Source organism: Myotis daubentonii, chromosome X (genome assembly GCF_963259705.1).
Source record: "Myotis daubentonii chromosome X, mMyoDau2.1, whole genome shotgun sequence".
NCBI lineage: Eukaryota > Metazoa > Chordata > Mammalia > Chiroptera > Vespertilionidae > Myotis > Myotis daubentonii.
The window spans coordinates 28,195,325-28,216,536 of NC_081861.1; the positions used below are offsets into that span (position 1 = coordinate 28,195,325).

Below are 21,212 nucleotides of genomic sequence, written 5' to 3' on the forward strand. Positions count from 1 at the left end.
TTTCCCCCTGGCATCTAGTTGGACTGCAAAATGAATATTCTGAGAGAGCTGTAGAAATGGTTGTAAGTTATGGTTAAAATTGTAAAGTTGATAGTAAATAAGCTGAGGGCTGGCCTGAGAACATAACAGCAACCAACGATTTTTACGGGAAGGTGGGTTATGAGCAACTAAAAATTAATGGGCATTAGCTGTATCCCATTTATACATCAGAGCCAGCCTTTGGTGAGACCGTTAAATGAGATAAAATGACAAAGCACAGTTCCACAGATTGTTCACCACAGAGCCCTGGTAAAGGATGGAATAGATTCCACATATTCAATGCCTACTTCTTTAACTATTGATTTGAAGTGCTGAAAAAAAAAAGAAAAGAACCAATACACACTCAGCGGGATTGAGTAGGAATTTATTGTGATTATCTTTGTTTAGCTTTGAAAACTCAGGCCTTGATATTGACTAAAGAGAAATTATATAGAGCTGGTGTGATTAAAAAAAAAAGTATGGCTCTTTCGAGTGATTTTTTTAATGCCATAGAGTTAAGCTTTAAAAAGCATGCTTCATTGAATCTCATGCAAGCCTCCTAGTATAGGACTAGGGGACTGGTTTTCTTTTGAGGACCACTGACCCACAAAGAAAAAAAACTAATCAAGAGCCGTGTACTAAAAACAACTTTATTTAGGTGCTTCCTTTGAAAACCATAAAGCATTCAATTCATTTGCTTTTAAAATTAGAACAGGAACTCTCAACAAGTACAACAAATTTTTAAAAATCCTTTGGTTTCATGTTATGTGCAGTTAAAAGAAGTAGGTGGAGTAGGGTAAGAAAGAGCAATAAAGGTAGAATAAAAGAGGGGAAAACAGAAGAGCTTTAAGGGAGTAGAAGAGAGACATGGAGAGCCTACACAGCATTGGGCATAGAAGCAGGGGATTGAATTAGGAAAATATAGGAGACAAATGTTAGGTGTGGATCATAACTCACTGTTCACTTGAGCTATATTACCTGCTCTTCTGTGGCTCTAATGTTTAAGCCTTTCAAGTAATAATTTTTATGTGAGGTTATGTATCAGAGTCACCTAGGTCCCTTAAAAAATACATGTACCCAGTGCCATTTCTGTAGTGGCTCTCTACTTGTCGCATATCGGATTCCATTGCCTCTGTGCTCAACCCTCTCAGCATAAAGAAAAAAAATGAAATGTTTTTTAAATGAGAAGTATACAGGATCACCAGGTTTAGAAAAGAAATTTCCAGAAAGAAAAGACATTTCTCATTCAGGCACAGAATTTTAGAAGCAGTCTCAAACATCTGTATTATTATGTCTTTCAAATAATGTATGCCCTGGCTTTTAATATAAACATTTTGGGTGATTAAAATAGAAATAGTTGTTTTAAGAATCAAATTAGTTGCTCAAGCCCTAGCCGGTTTGGCTCAGTGAATAGAGCGTCGGACTGTGGACTGAAGGGTCCCGGGTTCGATTCCGGTCAAGGGCATGTACCTTGGTTGCGGACACATCCCCAGTAGGGGGTGTGCAGGAGGCAGCTGATCGGTGTTTCTCTCTCATCGATGTTTCTAACTCTCTATCCCTATCCCTCTCTGTAAAAAATTAATAAAATATATTTAAAAAAATTAGTTGCTCCAGTTCTTACCAAATGTGGAGCTATAATTCCATTTTTAAATGCACCAAGCCTGTTCCCCCTTTCCCTCCTTCTGCTTCTCAAGAACAGAATCTGGTCATGGCACTGAATCCCAGTAGCCTAAGTGTATCTTGGGATTTAATTCACAAGTGTGTTCTGGACTGCATGTGTTTCAGCAAAGCTTTTGGCAAGAATGTCAAATTACATTTTCAAGTAATGCTTTTTACTAGGTATACCGGTTAATGCGTATTTTTTTCAATAGATGGAGTTACACATATGTTGATATATATGTGATTTGATATGTATGCTCTTTTGTTGTATTGACAAGCTTCAAAACTTCATATGTCAAATTTTCTGAAGGTGTTAACATCATATTTTTACGCTTAAAATGTTGAATTTTGTGCCAAAAAAAGAGCATTTGCGGGAAGTTTTAATTCATTATTTTGAAGAAAAGTGCTGCTGAAAGTTTGGATCACAAAATCCGCACTATTAACCGGTTAATAATTAATCCACATTATTAACCTGTTAATGGTTAATCCGCACTATTAAACAGTTAATGATTAATTCACATTTTAACCAGTTAATAGTTAATCTGCATTTTAACTGGTTAATAATTAATCCACATTATTAGCCAGTTTAATGATTAATCTGTATTATTAACTGGTTAATAATCTGCATTTTTAACCAGTTAATAATTAATCTGTATTATTAACTGGTTAATGGTTAATCTGTATTAGCTGGTTAATGATTAATCTGCATTATTAACTGTAATCAAAGAAAACACAATAATTTCAAGAGAAACATCAAAAGTGCTTTATTCAAAGTAATGTCCATTGCTAGCTACACATTTCCCCCATCTTTCAGGTAATTTGTGGATACCATCCCAATAAAACTTCTTTTGTTTTGAGGCAGACCATTCAGAGACCCAATTTTCCACTTCTTCATACATTTCTGAGTGCTGCTCAGAAAGTGAGTGTGCCATCGATTGGAACAAGTGGTAATCTGAAGGAGCAATACAACAAAATCGTATACATATCAAATTGCATATATATCAACATAAGTGTAACTCCATCTATTGAAAAAAAATCTGCATTATTAACGGGTACAGGTAGTAGAAATGCAGGCGGAGTAAGTGGTGTGTTCAAGGCTGTATGGGCAAAATTTGAGTGTTGGAGTTAGCATGTTTGCACTGAGGGGTAGACAACTTTGCCAGCAGAAGCATTAGCCAAGTATTTACCCTGTTGTCATCCTTTACACAGGGCAAGCCTTTTACCATTAGACAATTTTTTCCTGGAATGTTCTCTCTAAAATGAAAGTGGACTCTCTTTTTATTTTTTTATTAGATATTGCCAAAACAGCGATGTATTCCAGTGTTCCGATATAAGCAGGTCTCCATAAGGTCCTGCTAAGGGCATCTGGTGGATATGTAAAGGGCAGGGCACATGGGCCCTGCTGGGCTCTTTACATGTGCCAGTGTAAATGGTGCTGTGTACTTTCAGCAGGTTACCAGTAAAATTTTTATTGTTGTTACCTGTTTTTGAAGATTGTCTCCTTGACGTAAAATTCCTGTGGATAAGTTTAAACCCTTCAATGTCTAGCACCTTCTTAAATGTAGAACATTATTCTTTCCTGCTGTCTCTTAGAATTTGCTGGCTTCAGGTCAAGTGTCTGTGCATGTATGCATTGGGGGGGTGGGGAAAGGGGTGCTTTTCCTTGGATTTAGAAACCTATTTTTATAAAATCCAATAAGTGACTCTTTATTATATGTGTGAACCCTGCTAAGACTAGGTGAACATATTATTTTCCAAATTCTTGAATTGTTTTACTTTGGAAATCCAGTGCACTTCCCAACAGAATCTTTGCAGGGGCTTGAAAATCAGCCTGTGATGAACTTTAGCCCGTGATAACCTTAAAAAGTAGCTGTTCCCTTATTATAATTTGTTTAAATAGCCTTGTGTGTCTTAAGTCCTTATACTGAGCATTCCAATTCTATGTGGGATGTGACTGTGATGTTGATTATTTAGTACAGCTGCAGCAAACACTGTAACTAGTTGGGGTCCTTCATATTATTTTATGTATTCAGACTGTATTGGGGGAAATCCTCAATCTTGAAACCAGGAGACAACTGGATATCTCTCTGTTAATGATATTATGTACTAGTACCGAAGGCCTGCTGTGAACTCATTAAGCCAGTGAAGGAGGGAGTTTTGTTTTGGTTGTAACAAAGATGTTTCCAGAAAACAGCCTTAGCAACCTTTCTTCTTTCTTTTCTTAAAATAGACTTTTATCATTATTTGAGAGAGAGAGAGAGAAAGGGAGGGAGGGATGAGAGAGAGAGAGAGACAGAGACAGAGAGAGCGAGAGAGATATCAGTTGCCTCCTGCCATGCCCTGACTTGGGATACAACCCACAACCTGGGTATGTGCCTTGGCACCTTTTGGTGTGTGGGATGACACTCCAACCAACCAAGCCACACCGCCAGGGCAACCCTTCTTCTTTGACTGATGAGAGCTAAGATATTCTAAAACTTCACAGCTCCTTAATTCTTCTACAAAATCTACCCTCCCTCCTTTCTTGTTTGAATTATCTGTGGACCAAGGGTTTCTAAAATGCCAAAAAAACTTCCAGCAGTTCTGGATGAAGAAGTTATTTGAAGATTGTTTCCCTTACCCTCTTCCTTAAAATGTCCTTTAATGCTGCATACCCGTATTGTCTGGCAGTAAGACTCTCCACACTTTTTAATTGCCAGGAAGGAAGAATGATCAGGAGTATATACGATTATATAATGCTTGTATATGTGCAGTTGATAATCCTAGTATTAGTCAAATAAATTGCCAGCTCAATTGTATCCAAAGTAGTTTCACACCCCCCCCCCCACCCTACCTCCAACCCTGAGCCACTTTGGTATCTATCTTACGTGAAGACTTATTTCCTCTAGGCCAGTGGTTCTCAACCTTGGCTGCACATTAGAATCACTTGGGAATCTTTTTAAAATCCTGATTTCTGGGCCTCATTCTCCAGAAATTCCGTTTTCTTTGTTACTAATGTTGTGGCCTCAACCCATAACAAAGAAACAGAATTTCCAGAGGATGAGGCCCAGAAATCAGGATTTTAAAAAGATTCCCAGGTGATTCTAATGTGCAGCCAAGGTTGAGAACCACTGCTCTAAGCACACATAGCCAATAAACAGCAAAGGCCAGCTCATGTTCAATTCCCATGGTTATTAGTGTTGTTAGAAAGATTTGTTCTTTATTCTTCATCCCTTTATTTATTGTACATGCTTACCATTGGCAGGCTCAAGTGTCTTCAATGTACTCATTCTTGAGTTCTTGAGATCTTGATTTTTTTCAGATCCCATTTGTCTTATATGGAACATGGACAGCAATAGCAGAAAGAACAGTGAAAGTGAATCCTTGTAAACATTTGTACTATGGTATCTATACCACACCAATTAATATTGGAGTGAATAAAGTACCTAGTGGATTTATTTTCCAGTGGCACTGCATCTCTTGGTCATTATGAAGGAGAGTATGGCTTCTTTAAAGCACAATTTTGGTCCTGTGATAGGAGGAGTAATGTGTGGGTGAACTCTGGGATCTATTTAAAAAAACACCCACAGTCCTCCAGCCCCTTATGGCTAAACCACAAGCAAAATGCAGTTGGATGAGGGGAAGGGGAGGTACTTTGTGAGTTAAGCTGCTGTAGAGTGATGCACCTTTGACATTTCTCTTGACCCTTAGGATTCCTTCACTACATAAAGATTATTTATTGGAAACCATTAGTCTGTACTAAAATGAGTGGCCACACAGCATCATAAGGTCAATACAGTATTTAACATCTGCACAGAAGTTGCTGGATGAGAAAAATCTTAAAATTAAAGATCACTTTATATCATCCTTTGACTTATCATAGACTCAAATTATCCAGCATGAATTCCCTTTGTTTCTGCTTGACTGATAACTTCTTGAAATGCACTTATCCTATTGCTTCCTCCAAGTATAACTATTTCTCATATATTCATTCAGTTTTTGGTTGTTGTCACATTTTATAAATACTTCTTCATTAATGGTGCCCTCTCTTGGAGTGTAAACTCCCAAAGCTAGAAAAACTATGTCTCATTTGTGTGATTTGAGACATAGAATCATAAAGAATTATAAAAGAGAAATGGGTTGATACTGAATAATACTCTGTTTACTGGCCACACTAGTGTTCCTGTGATGTAGCACACTTCCTGATTGGAAAGCTCTTTTGTCTTTTGGAGGTGGCTTTATTTTATTTTTCCAAGAAGGTAATAAATAGTTTTGCTCTTTTTAAAATATATTTTTATTGATTTCAAAGAGGGAGGGAGAAGGAGAGAGAGATAGAGAAACATCAATATATAGAGAGAATAATTGATTGGCTGCCTCCTGCACGCCTCCTACTGGGGATTGAGCTCACAACCCAGGAATTGAATTGTGACCCCCTGGTTCATAGGTTGATGCTCAACCACTGAGCCACACTGGCCAGACTGAATATTTTTGTTTTAATGAAAGCCTCCATACATAAGATGCCTAGGCCTTAGCAGCATCCTCACAGATGAAAATGAAGCAGAATTTGTGTACCTAAATCAAATTCTTCCCTCTTGAACCTGATGAATGATGATGGAAATTGAGTGTCCTACACTTTATCTTTCAGGTGATCATTTGAAGATCTGTCCCCAGGGTTATACCTGCTGCTCTCAAGAGATGGAGGAGAAGTACAGCCTGCAAAGTAAAGATGAGTTCAAAAGTGTGGTCACCGAACAGTGCAATCATTTGCAATCCGTCTTTGCTTCCCGTTATAAGAAGTTTGATGGTATGTATTGTAACTTTGGTCCAGTGAGCATTCACATTTGCTTTGTTCATCAATTTCTTTTACACTTTTTTAAAAATAAATCTTTATTATTCTGATTATTACAGTTGTTCCTCTTTTTCCCCCCATAGCTCCCTTCCACCTGGTTCCTACCCCCCCCCATGCCCTCACCCCCCCCACTGTCCTCATCTATAGGTGTACAATTTTTGTCCAGATTCTTCCTGCACCCCCCAAACCCCCTTCCCCCTGAGAATTGTCAGGCCTTTCTATGCCCCTGATTCTGTTATATTCACCAGTTTATTCTGTTCATCAGATTTTTTATTTACTTGATTTTTAGATTCACTTATTTTTTTTTGTTTGCTTTTTTAAAGTTTATTTTATTTTTTTAAATATATTTTATTGATTTTTTACAGAGAGGAAGGGAGGGGGATAGAGAGTTAGAAACATCGATGTGAGAGAAACATCGATCATCTGCCTACTGCACACCCCCTACTGGGGATGTGCCCTCAACCAAGGTACATGCCCTTGACCGGAATCAAACCTGGGACTATTCAGTCTGAAGGCCGACACTCTATCCACTGAGCCAAACTGGTTAGGGCTAGATTCGCTTGTTGATAGATACGTATTTGTTTTCACTTTGTTGTTCATAATTTTTATCTTTACCTTTTTCTTCTTCCTCTTCTTAAAGGATACCTTTCAGCATTTCATATAATACTGGTTTGGTGGTGATGAACTCCTTTAGCTTTTCCTTATCTATGAAGTTCTTTATCTGACCTTCAATTCTGAATGATAGCTTTGCGAGGCAGCAAGTACAGGTGTGTACCTATGCCACCATCTTGGTTCCTCCTCTTTTTACACTTTTTATTCAAGTCACATTTAAGAGGTGATATTCAAGTTTGTACAATTGCTTTTTCAGAGCTCTTCTGTTCTCTCAGTGTTCAAGTTTTCTCTCAAGATGTTCCTTCTTGTTGGATCCTAAGGGCAAGTTAGCCCTATAGCTTTATTGCTAGAATCCTTCTGGATGCACTAAAATCTGTATGGTAGGCATTATGGAAATATGGTCACAGGGAGCCAAAAATAGATTAAAGTAGTTTAATTTAAATGCTTTTATTTCTTTTCTTGGGTGAACACAGAATAGTGTCGTTGACGCACATCACTTAAAAAAATTTTTTTCCTAATAAAAAGCAGGCATCTATACAGATGCTGGACTTCAAATTAAATTTCAAAATGGTTCCCCAAAGATAACTAAAATTCGTAGAAACTCTGTAGAACACAGAGAGGATCAACACTCAGTTCTTGAGTTTCCATGCAGCAGTAGCCCAGCGGTAGCAAGCATACTATAGTCTTCATTAAGCTGATCTCCTTCCCTGGCCTCATTTTAGCGGTGCTCTGGCTTAGTCTATCCATGTAAAGCCACAACCAAACCCGTTTCAATCCTCTCTGCCAAACATGGATTCTCACGTGTACACTTTATTTAATAGTGAAGAAATAGTCAATATGAGCCAATCGAGAAGCATTTCAATCATATCTGGAGCAATGTTACATATAAAGGATTTTAAAAACTAGAATATGGGGTCCAAAACACCTCAGGATCCTTTTCTTTGGCACTGTTCACTCAGTGTGAAGATTGTTATGATGAAGTAGATTTAATTTTAATAGGAGTGATTTTCTTTGTGCTCATTTTAAAGGCCATTCTAATTACATAGTACCTTTGATGCATGCTTTTCTTGACATTATGTGTGGTGAAGAAGTACAAGGCAAATTTTTAAGATGTGAAATGTCTTTGAGTATTTCTGCAAAGGGCTCGTTACCATGGTGAGAAGCTGGACTAAATTAGATTTGATATAGAAGGCAGTCCTTAGTTAAAGAACAGGTTATATTTCAAATATTGGTTTTCAGATTTGTTATTTGAAACTTATAACCAATTTAATAAGTGTTAGTTTGGTTCCCAGGCTAGACCATGAAAGCATATTTTAGTTGTAATGTAGTTGAACTAATTTTTTTCTATGTAGCATACCATATATTGTACCCATTATTTTTCTAATACTTTGTATGCAGATTGTATGCAAAGTTATGTTTAATCTTAATTTTATCTTCTCCTTTCCCAGGATAGATGGAAATAATTTTTCCATACCTCTCAACACACAGGACTGTAAGCTATATTTAACAATATGTTAGCATCACAAGAAGATCAAAGTTATTGGCAAAAGACATTATTAGACTCCCTCTGTCTCTCTTGGTCACTAAATTACTAGTATGATTATTAAAAAGAATGGTATTCTCTTAACTATGACATTTCTCATTCAAAGACAGTAACCAAAGCATTTTCTTTTACTTGAGGATAAAACTTAGAAAGATAATCAGATGGTCATCTTAGAAAACTTGAGATGCTGATTATTAAAAATTACTTCTTGGGTGATTAAGAAGGAAATTAGAAATTAAGATGGAATTTAGAAGGAAAAAATCCTGCTCTTTAGAAATGGCTAGCCTATTGGTAGCATGCTGGGGTGCAGATAAAGCTATTTTCGGGTTCCAAGGCCACCACCTCCAAGTTACTCCATTTCGTATTAGACATTAGTGTGGCGCTCACAGTGATCTCTCTTGTCTATAAGCCTGCTGGTTTAGCTTTCTTTCCCCTGCTCGCTCCCCATGGTTTTATAGCATTACTTGTATGATTTCAATGTGTAGTTTTTAAAAAGCCATCCAGTAAGTGTTAACATATGTTTTTGAAAAAAGGACAGAAAACAGTTTCTCTTGCCCTTTCCTTTCAGGCTTCACATTCAATAAATGTGTTAACACTTTTTATCAGTTTCCAAACTGGTCACAAAAATGATTATGAAATGCCAGTGTGTTTCTTCAGACTTTAATTTAAAACATAGCATTGAGAATAAAGATAGTAAGCATAGATTATTTTTTTGAAGTAGTTGCTGAAATGTGTTTGTTCTAAAGATCAGAACCGAACTGGGATATGTTGTATAATTCTTCCAAGTTAGGTTTTCTAAGACAATTAAATACTTTTACAGTAAAACCTCAGCTGACTGGTATCTAACAAACCATAATCCTAAAGTAGGTTTTGCATTTATTGATTGGTTGACTTTTAATCCTCAAGGCCTAAAGATGTTGAGTAAAATTGTATAGGGGATGTCTTCACTTTCAAAAATTCAAGGATAGGGTGCTTTGGTTGAAGAATTGTCCAAGCCTTTATAAAAGCCAAACCCTGGGTTATTGCTGTGAATGAAAAGAGGAAGTAGGTCAGAGTAACAAGATGGCAGCTGGAGAACCAGGATGTGGGCAGTGAGGCACCACAAAGAAACCTGAAGACAAGTAATAAGAAAATAGCACAAGGATACATGGAAACCTGCAGGGTCAAGCAACTTCAGAAGGGCATGTATTGCTATCTCCAAGATTACAGTATAAATCCAAAGTGTTGACCCTGAGCCCATGCAGCTTCCTCTATCATCAAAACTCTAGCCATGTTTATGAGGTACCACTTTTTCTAAGGCAGGAACAATTAATTTTTATAAACTCTTCAATAAAATAAGGCTTGGAGGCTTTTAGTGAATTAACTTTCTTTAATCAGAAATTATCCCATTTTCCCAGTTTTACATTATTCTGCCTCCATGAGCTCCAGTCAGCTGTGGCATTTTGGAGCCAGATATCTCATATCCCTTATCTCTAAGGTCACTGTTTTTGTTCTACACATTTAAGTTTCTATTGTTTGCATACCTAAAGAGACTATAATTCTATAAATTAGTTTTTAAGTTATAAATTGTGTATGTGCACATGTGCATGCCCCCCTACACGTGCATTTTCAGACCTGAGTGAAGTACAGAAGAATACTTCTTTAGGCAGCAACAAAATTCTCAGGTTTCCCATATTTTAAACCTGTACCTCTGAGTTTAAAGATTCACCTCTTTCCTACACAGTAATCTTTTAACTCACATTTTGACTTAGATATTCAATACCAGAAATCTACCATCCTAGACTACCATCCATAGAGCCTAAAAATGGTGGTGACAGAGCTAGCTGCTCCCCCTTTTGGCCAGCACTGGGATTTTTAAATTTATTTTTTAAAGTAGAACTGCTAATTAACATAGCTGAATCAGTTGTCTCATGAATATGCTAATCAGATACTCAGTTCAGGGGTCTTTGAAAGAATTGCTTGGCAAAGGGAATAGAAATAATAGAAGTGGGGCATAATCCATGTTTTGGGACTACAATGTAAGACCCACCCTAAAATGTCGCATTTTGTGAGAGACTTGTTTTTAAAAGAGGCATAATTATATAACAACTACAAAGATATATTATTGCTTAACAACTCCCCAATCAAATTGTTTACTAGATATTTTGCATCTTAAAATAAATGTTAAGGAAACTGTCAGGTGCTAGTCTATTGGGAAAACTTTGTCATTTTAGAAGCCAAATGTAGTCACTTTGGTCTGGAGGCAGAGCACACTGAATTGTCAGCCTGGTTCTGCTGTGAACCCACTGTGACCTGAGGCAATTAACTGGTCTCAGTTTTCCAATCCATAAAATGAGGGGGTTGAGCTAGATGCTCTCTTAAGACCCTTTCAATTCTAAAAATTCTGTGAATCTTCTGAACATGTGACTACACCAGCTGCTTTAATGAAAGGTCTTGCAAGATGTTAATTAGCCGTCTGCATGGTACTCTCTATTTTCCTCCTATCATTTCTGAACTCTCCGCTACTTTCACCAGGTCTTTGAAAACCCTCCTGGGAGCCTGAAGCTTGTTAACTTGCATAATAGTAGAAATTTTCTGAATTAGCTTACAATGCACATAAAAGAAATAATTGTCTGTTCCATCTATCTGCATGAGCCAAGTGTAAATCAGAGTGGCCACCCTTTCCTTAAAGCCCCCTTGTTTTCTCTCATTTCACAAAGGCAGAACATGAAGCACTCTTCAGATTTAGCCAAATCTGTGTTTTAATCACTGACTAAAATTTTTCCATAGTTCATAATGGGCATTACTTCATTAGGCCACCAGGAAAACCAGTGTGGAGGCTCAGTGAGTGGAAGGCATTAGAATTCACATACCCATGAAAGTAATGACATCACTGGGAGTGAGCTGGCCACTCACCTTAAAAGACAAATATATCTAACTAAGTTTTATGGCCATTAGCTAAGCTGAAATTTGTGGAATTTTTATGACCCCTGAACTTAACTAATTTTTAGCAACATGGTTTTATCACTGTCCTTTGGATGGCCATACTGACTTACTAAGACCTCCTGGGAGATTTTCACATTAAAAAAAGTTGTAAAATAAATGTGTCATAGAAATGTATAGCACACATACAAAGGATTGGTTTTTAATCCTCACCTCAGATTTCACTCATTAAAACATCCTTTTAAAATTTGTTGCTTTTTAAAAACTTCTGCTATAGTGCAGCAGGCAATTTCACAGGATGAGTAGCTAAGAAAGTACAGAGAAAGACATAAGGCCTTCTGGCCTTCCAGCAAATGCAATGTTCTTTCTAGATCATGCTAATGTTCTTTGATTTAGTTGGAAAGCACAAGTACTTTTTCCTTTACAATTCTATTTTCTTTTCCTTCCATGTGAAGGAGACTAAAATGCTGGGTATTTTTGCTAATTCTTTTTATAATCTGTGAAAGTTGATGAGAATGAGCCGATGCCAGCTTACTGTAATCAAATCAAGAGCTCAGACAAAACACACACATTTCTGTATTGACAAAGGTTTTCTGCCTTTTGAGTTGTTATCTGAAGTGTGACCAATTGTGGCTCTAGTATTGGCTATTTCATCGGATTGAAAATGCTTGTGCAGCTTCCAGGGAGCCCTGTGCACTTTCACTTTGGGCCACTGCTGTTAACTTTGACTTATTAAAAAGACATGGTATCAGCAAGAAGGAGCTGATCTGTTTGGAAGCAAGTAAATAAATGGAAGAGCTTTGGATGAACTGCTTTTATCTACTTTGTTGGTTCATTGCACTTTGAGCCTGGGAGTTGAGACAGTTGTTCACTTCTGCCCACCCTTTTTCCATGTGTCTGTCTGTCCAGGCAAAGAAAAGGGCTTATTTGATCTAGCACTGACTCCAACTGATTGACTGAGAGATTCCCAAGCCAGTCAGGCTTTTCTTGTTCATTGTCCCTGCCCATCTCTCTCTTAAAAGAATTAGCAGAGCAATTGAAACTCTTGTAATAAATGCGACTCAAATAGGGAGAGTGATACATGGGCCCACCTTTTCTGGAGGTCAATTTGGCAATGTGCCAGAAGTTTTGAATATGTTCATACCCTTTCATTTAGTAATTTCTACTTTTAGATATTTATCTCAAGAAAAGAAAGATCTGCATACAGATTTATGTACAAGGATGTTTATCACAGCAGTGTTTATAATAAGGAAAATAGGAAATCAGCCTATTATATGTCTTATGATGATTACATTTTCTGTCCCTATGGTGTCATAATATGCAGTTGTTTAAAATGATGTTTCTGAAGAATTTTTAACCACACAAGAAATGCTAAGCATGCAGTGTTATATGAGAAAAGGGTATAAATACAGTACGATCTGAACCATGTGACAGTACATATCTTCATAGGAAAAAGACAGGAAGAAAATTCGATGAACCATCATTGATCCTTTTTAATGGTGGGATTTGAGGTGATTTATATTTTTTTCATTACTTTCCATATTTTTTAAATTGCTACAATTTGAAAGGAATACTTAATAGGAAAAATTGTACTTTATAAAATAAAATGTAAAAACTGCTTTGGTTTAAAAAAAATATTTGAATTTTTTCCTTAAGTATCACAATGCTCATTGTAGACAATTTGGAAAAAGTATGGAAAATGCATCGAAGCCTCCAGCAATTAAGTTGAATTAATAGAGTAAAGATAAAGTTATTTTTGAAAGCATGAGGACATATGTTTTTTGACTATAAAATACTACTCAAAAATTAGAGTGAACAAAATTGAAAAATATATTGAAAACAAATTACCCCAATGTAGGACTGTTCCTACATTGGTGGGATCACAGGCAATCCCACCAATGATATGTTCCCAACACTCAACTCATTACCACTGTATTTACAGCATCTATTTGTGCAGGTAGATAATACACATGCATACACACAAATTGGGATGATAACATTATGCTATTTTGTGTCCTGGTTTTCTCTTAATATTAGATCATGAGCAGATCGACTGTATTATGAGGTTTGTATATGAGATCATATAATAGATCCACATACAGGTTAGTGTACAAAACACTTGCAATGGCTGCTTCAACATCCTAGCTTACTGAAACATGCCCTCAGCTTTCTCTTGGCACTTTTGAATGTGAGGGAATATGGGTGTACTATAGTGAATTGGGTAGCTGGTACTGAAAGTACCCTTAGTAGAAATGGAATGGAGTCCAGTGAAAGCTGAACCTGTTAGCCAAGTTAGCAAGAGACAGGAGCCATGAAAGATAGACATTGATTGTCTTATGCAAAGTTTTACACCAATGATATGATATGTTAAAAGCCCCTAAGTGCTGCAGCTGGCAGTTGTCTTCTCATACTAGGAAAGATCTATTAATGTTCTATCAGTTGATGAACATTAATCAACTACATGTTCTATTAGTACTCCATACCCTAGAAGGCACTTTTGATGATTGAGATTATGCCCAAATAAAGGAAAGTTGGTGTTAAAAACTTATACATTACCAATAAAGCAAGACATTTGTAGATGCTTATGTTACCTGTTCTTCATTAAGTACTTGATCTTGGGTGAAAAGAATGGATGGGCATAACTCTGAGTTTCCTTAACAGTGTGAAAAGTATGATTTGTAGCATTTACAAGTAGGCTGCTTTTCTCAGGAATTTTGTTGATGTGGTAACTTAATGTTCGCATGCCACACCAGGGCTGCGAAATACAGCCTTTACAGTAAGTAAAGAGGAAATTAATCTTTATATGTAAAAGACAGCTTCCTAATAATGTAAATACAAGGTGGTAATCTATAGCACCAAGCAAATGGATTGAATAGAAACAGCTTCCTATCTCTGAAGGTCACAGGTTAATTCTAGAATGCATTCTAGTTAGTTAATCAATGGGCAGTCAATTGTTTGCAGCAGAGTAACTGATGGCATTTAATAGCAGAACTGAGGGCCTTTTGACCTGTTTTAAGAATTTTGGATGTTTATTTGATGCAAGACAAGTGGCTGGGGATAGAAGTTCCAGAAGTACAGGATGTTCTTCCTCTTTTTTTTTTTTTTTAAAGACAGGATATTTAAATAAACAACTTTTATATGGAAAAGTTTTGCCTTTTCGCTCTAGTTTTTCTCATGTTAAATTGGTACTAGTATTGACATTAAGCATAATCATCTTTTAAGAGCTAGAAAATACTTACAATACCTTAGTTCAACCCTTATATTGAGCTGACTTTGGCAAAGAAGGTAGTATGCAAATGAAATATGTGAATAGGATTGGAAATTGACCTGCTGTTTAATTCTTAATTTTCCTTTCCCTAATTCTTTTGCCTAATCCTTTGCCCTGATTATATATATAGTGTTCCAAAAATATATACACACACTTTGAATAATTATAAGGCATTGTTTATTAAAATACATTTCATTTTCAAAATTGAGCTATCAGCTGTTAAAGTGTATATATATTTTGGGGGACACCATATATGGGTGTGTGTGATGTGTTTGATATTGTCTCTTTTAATATAATGTAAAATCTCTTCTCTAGGTTGACATTTCTCTATTCTGTATTTTTCACACAGTATTTGCTCCCACCCTCATAGATGTCTGGGACATTGCACAGCATTGGAAGCAAGAGCCATTAAGCATTTCCTTTAGCTAAATTGCTCCCAGTTTTATAAGGCCTTGGGTCTTCTTAACTGATCTCCAGCAGTTTTGGCTTAATTTATGTTCCCCCCAGATGGATAATATTTGACTCTACCAGTAAAGATTAAAAACCACCCTTAAGAGATTTTTAAATGATTGTAGATATAAACTCTAAAGCTGACAGTATCACCTCATGTATTATGAATACTGTCCATTTATTGAGCATCTATTGTGTGCCAGGCATTATCCATATGAGCTGAGTTAGTAACACCTCCATTTTATGGATGAGGCATCAGAGTCAGAGAGATTAAATCTTTTGTCCAGTCAAGGTCATATGGCTCATAAATGGGAAATCCCATGCTTTTCCTACTATGTAATGCTGCTTTAGATATGTATCATGCTACAGTGTTTATTTCCATCTCTACTTTAAGTGCTCATTCATGAGCCCTAGGAGTAGCAGTTGCTTGATCCTTAGAACATAAATTATTAAGCCTCCAAACTGAAAATTGAAAGGGAAATAAACCCTGATCACAGACACCGTATTTCAAATGCTTGTAAACTATCTCCTTTCTGACTCTCTTTTCAGACACCAATACCATCACTTAAAAGAGACTCCCTGAGCAGCATTTTTCATGAATTCAAGCAGTTGCTGCAAGGGAGATCTAATTTCCAATTAACTCAGCTTCTGATCGTTGTGGAACTCTGGTTTTTACACTGCTCCTGGCTGAGTTCTCTCTTAGCCACCATGTGTCTTATAATTGGCTTCAGGCATGATTATGAAGGGATGATTGCTAGGTGTTTCAGGTCTACACAATTTTTCTTTAGCAGTTAAGATCTGACTCTAATCCTGAATTCTGAATGGGGGATGGGGGGAGTGGAGATAAGCATTGCAACGATTAGGATTAGTGAATTTGCTATTGATGACCTGAATGTCTAATTTGTGTTCTAGTTCTCATTGTAGAAGGAAATGTCATAGGAAGAAATGAGGGAGCCGGATGTGAAAGAATTATACAAGAACATCGGAGAGCTGCTTATTTGTTAGGAGGAACCGATACAGAAGCTTTTATTTTCCTTATAGCAAATTATGCTTTGATTGATATTGTACCTAATTGGTATGGGTTTTAGAATTTAAATTATTTCTGCCATCCTTAAAATGTCTCTGAGGCAAAAAGCACAAGTAGACTAGTCCAATTTAACAGGGTCAGTAAGAATAAGTCTAAGGTGAAATGAGTTTTAGCCCTTTGGGTCTTTTGCTTTTTGTTCTTGATGTCCATAGGTGTTACAGATGAATATTTAAAACTTACTCCATGAAGTGAAGGATTAAGGATTTTATAGGTGCTTTAAAAATTTCTGGTGTACTCATAAAGCCATTTCTGGAGAGTGGCAGTATAGTAAAGGTGAATTGGATGGAGGAAATTTGTCTTTCTAGAAATTTTCATTACTGTCTGATTAGAAAGGAAGGTTAAGATGCATGGTAAAACTGTGTGCTTTGATTCGAGGCATTAATAGCCACTCAGTACATACTTAATCATTGTAAAGCCATGTGGAGTGATTAGATGATCAGACTTTAACTTTTTAGGTCAATTTTACAGAATTTCTATATGAAGTCCACTCAAATTATCTTTATATTTGTAATATATATGGCCACACTAAAGAGTCTTTTAAAATGTGAAGGAAAGGAAATTAATTTTATGAATGATTAAATGAATTAGAATTTAGTATGTATATAACACCAAGCTAATCTCTTAAAGTATAAATTAATATCTCTCTCACCCTCTCTCGTGCGCACACACACACACACACACACACACACACACTTTCTAGACAGAATTTGAGTCATGGGAAACAAAGTAAGGTCCATGGTGGTGTTCCACAGAGGGTATGCCAATTTGAAATCAATCCTCTTAATTAGATCATTTCTTTTATACTTCATAGGCCCTTGACCTGAATGAAGAACTCTAAGAATACTTTATTTTTTTCCATAAAATGTTCATTGATTCATTGGTTCTTTGACCTGGAGCACTTTGAACTCTGATATTTCATTGAAGTTTTAAATTAACACTAAGCTCGACATGTCCCTCTGCCCCACCCTCAAAACCAGTACGGCTGTATGTGCCATTCATTAGAAATTTAGGTGAGTATTCAGAATTATTACTAAATGAGTCATGAAAGCACAAGTAAAATAATTCTCAACATCTCATTTCTGCACTAAATGGTGTGTACCAATTATAGTATAATATAATTAATATAATATAATATATACCAATAATAGAGGAATATGCAAGTTGTCTGGGACACCATCACAGTAATGACCAAACAGCAGGCTGTGTGGGGCGACAAGTCCAGCAGGGGGGGTAGTGAGGAACGACCAAACAACTGAACAGCAGGCTGTGTGGGGTGACCAGGCTGGCAGGGGGGTTAGTGAGGGACAACCAAATGACTGACTAGCAGGCTGCATGGGGCGACCATGCCGGCAAGGGGGGCAGTAAGGGATGACCAGGCCGGCAGAGGGGGGGCAGTTGGGGGCAACCAGGCCAGTGGGGGGGCAGATGGGGACGATCAGGCTGGCAGGCAGAGGCGGTTAGGGGCAATCAGGCTGGCGGGGGGGGCAGTTAGGGGCAATCAGGCCAGCAGGCAGAGGTGGTTAGGGGTGATCAGCTGGCGGGGGGGGGGCAGTTAGGGGCAGTTAGGGGCAATCAGGCAATCAGGCAGGCATGTGAGCAGTTACGAGCCAGTGGTACTGGATTGTGATCAGGTGCAGGCTGGGCTGAGGGGGACCCCCCCCTCCCCCGTGCACAAATTTCATGCACTGGGCCTATGTTATAATTCACAGTAATGAGACAAACATGCAAATTGACTGTACCTTCGCTACATCTTAAGTCACGCCTACCAGCCAATCAGCGACTATTTGCAAATTAACCCAACCAAGATGGCGGCCAGCAGCCACGGAGCTGGAGCAAGCAGGAGGCTTGGCTGCCCCAATGATGGAGGAAGCCAAGCTTCCCGCCTGCCGCGGCCAGCTCTGAGCTCCACTCAAAGCAATAAAGTTTCAGTTATAGAAGGTAAATAAACCCCAGATACATGCTTTCAGCGGGCCGTGGCCACGGAGCTGGAACGAGCAGGAGGCTTGGTTGCCCCTGGCAATGGAGGAAGCCAAGCTTCCCTCCCGCCTGCCCTGGCCGGCTCTGAGCTCCTCTCAAGGCTACAAAGTTTCAATTATAGAAGGTAAATAAATCCCAGAACAAAAAAAAAGAAAAAAAGGAGAGGATGGGAGCTTCCATCGCCGGGGGGGGGGGGGGGGGGGGGTTAGCCAGCCTGAAAATGGCCTTCAACCCCTCACCCAGACTGGCCAGGCACCCCAGTGGGGACCCCCCCACCCTAAAGTGGGTGTGCCCAGCCTGAAAACAGCCATCAGCCCCTCACCCAGGCTGGCCAAACCTCCATGGGGTGAGGGTCCCCACTGGGGGGGGGGGCTTGACCAGCCTGCAAACAGCCATCAGCCCCTCACCCAGGCTGGCCAGGCACCCCAATGGGACACCCTTCAGGGCAAACCAGCCGGCCCCCACCCATGCACCAGGCCTCTATCCTATATAATAAAAGGATAATATGCAAACTGAGCCTAACAGCAGAGTGACTGGGAATGACTGGTCACTATGACACTCACTGACCACCAGGGGGCAGACGCTCAATGCAGGAGATGCCGCCTGGTGGTCAGTGAGCTCCCACAGGGGGAGCTCTGCTCAGCCACAAGCCAGGCTGACGGCTGCCAGTACAGTGGTGGTGGCGGGAACCTCTCCCGTCTGCTCAGCAGCGCTAAGGCTGTCAGACTGCAGCTTAGGTCTGCTCCCTGCTGGTAAGTGGACATCCCCCAAGGGCTGCCGGGCTGCCAGAGAGATGTCTGACTGCCAGTTTGGTCCCGTTCCCCCAGGGAGCAGGCCTAAGCCAGCAGGTGGACATCCTCCGAGGGGTCCGAGACTGCAAGAGGGCATAGGCAGGGCTGAGTGACCCCCCCGAGTGCACAAATTTTTGTGCTCCGGGTCTCTAATATAATATAATTAATATAATATAATATAATATAATATAATTAATCCTATATAATAAAAGAGAAACATGCAAATTAACTGTCCCTCTGCTACGCTCAAGCCATGCCCACAAGCCAATGAGGAGTGAGTATGCAAATTAACTCTATAAAGATGGCGGGTGATTTGCATATACAGAGCAGAGTGGGAGAGCTGGCAGCTTGGGGGGACATGGCTCCCTCGGTCACCAGACAGAGAGCAGAGCAAGAGAGCCAGCAGCTTGGTGGGATGTGGCTCCTTCAGTCAGGGAAAACCTAGAGTGCGGGGACCACCACGAATGCTGGGAATCGTAGTTCTGATGGACACTAGAGCAAAGTGAGCCTGGAGCAAGTTACTGTTGCAGTTGGGGATGGAGGGAGAGCAAAAGTGAGAGACATAAGTAAAATCAGTGTGTAGGAAAAATTATAGGGAATATATCCTAAAACTTCCAGGAAATCTCCACCAGTGGATCAAAGAAAAAAAAAGCCTCTATTATGCTGTGAGCAACAAACCAAACTGAGTAGGGGGTCTCAGACAATTTGCTCATATGATTGCAAAGACAGACAGAAACTCCCGGATTGGAGAGGGTGCAGGTCGGGCTGAGGGACCCCCCCCACCCTTAAACCCCCAGTGCATGAATCTTCGTGCACTGGGCCCCTTGTATAATATAATGTAATGTAATGTAATGTAATGTAATAATATAATTTAATATAATATAATATAATATAAATACAATATGATGCACCTCAACTGACAGTGGAGTAACTTATATTCTGATAAATCCATTGTAAGTTGAAGATCTTCTAAGTCAAAAATGTCTTTAATACACTTAACCTACTGAACATCCTGGCCTGGCCTAGCATATCTCAAATGTGCTCAGAACACTTACATTAGCCTAAAGTTGGGCAAAATCATTTTGCTGTCACTATACAGCATTACCAGAGAGCATTGTACTGTACTGTATATCACTATCATGGAAAAAGATCAAAATTTGAAGTATACAGTTTCTACTAAATATGTATTGCTTTCGCAGCACCATAATGTCAATTGTAAGTCAAACCATTGTAAGTCTGGGACCAGCTGTATAGGGAAGGACTTATGGTTGCCCTTGGAATCTAGTGTTTAGATTGTAAAATATTAATAGCACTGGGTTGACATAAAACTTGCACATTGATCTCAATGACCACATTCTATTTTTCCATTATGTGAGAGCTGTCTATGTGTGCAACATACTGGGCATATAATAACACAATTCAGTGTCCTTTCTTTTATGTCCCCCCAAAATCAGCCCCATTTAACAAGGATGCTGGTGATTCAAGCAAGAGGTGGAAAGTGGACCAGATGATTTTTATGGTCTCTTTTGTCACCTTGAGACTCCCCAACTTTGAATTCCAGAGATGTGCCACCTGCATTTGACATTTACTTGAGAGACAATTCCACACAAGAAAATTTGCCCCCAAAACATCATTAAGAAATCACACTCATGATTGCAGCCAAAAATTTAAAAAACCCAATTCATTACAAAGACACTTTCCACTAATTAAAACATGAACACTCACTTGAATTTTTCACATTCAGCTCATTGCTTGAGCTGGTGGTCATTGCAAGTGAGAGGTAAAATGGGAGAAGTCTCACTGACTAGAGCAGTGGTTCTCAAACTTTAGGGTGCAGCAGAGTCACAGGTGGCTGGGCCTAACACTCAGGGTTTCTGATTCCTAGTAGGTTTAGGCTGAGGCCGAAGAGCTTGTATTTCTAACACATGTCCTTGTCATGTTGATGCATGCCCATCATTAGACCACACTTGAGAACCACTGGGGATTTTGGAGAGAATCAGAGACCTTTCCAGATACCTGATTTGAATAATGCTTTTCATGTGGTTCCTTCAGCTCCT

At 38.7% G+C, this 21,212-nt stretch overlaps 1 protein-coding gene across 1 annotated transcript in view; it reads left to right on the top strand.

Moving 5' to 3' along the window:
• The window catches only part of GPC4 (glypican 4), a 119,384-nt gene that overhangs the window by 74,681 nt on the left and 23,491 nt on the right, over positions 1 to 21,212 (top strand). The window contains exon 2 of the mRNA XM_059679919.1: positions 6,302 to 6,460. Within this exon, the coding sequence (XP_059535902.1) occupies positions 6,302 to 6,460 (159 nt within the window). The remainder of the gene's footprint in view (positions 1 to 6,301; positions 6,461 to 21,212) is intronic.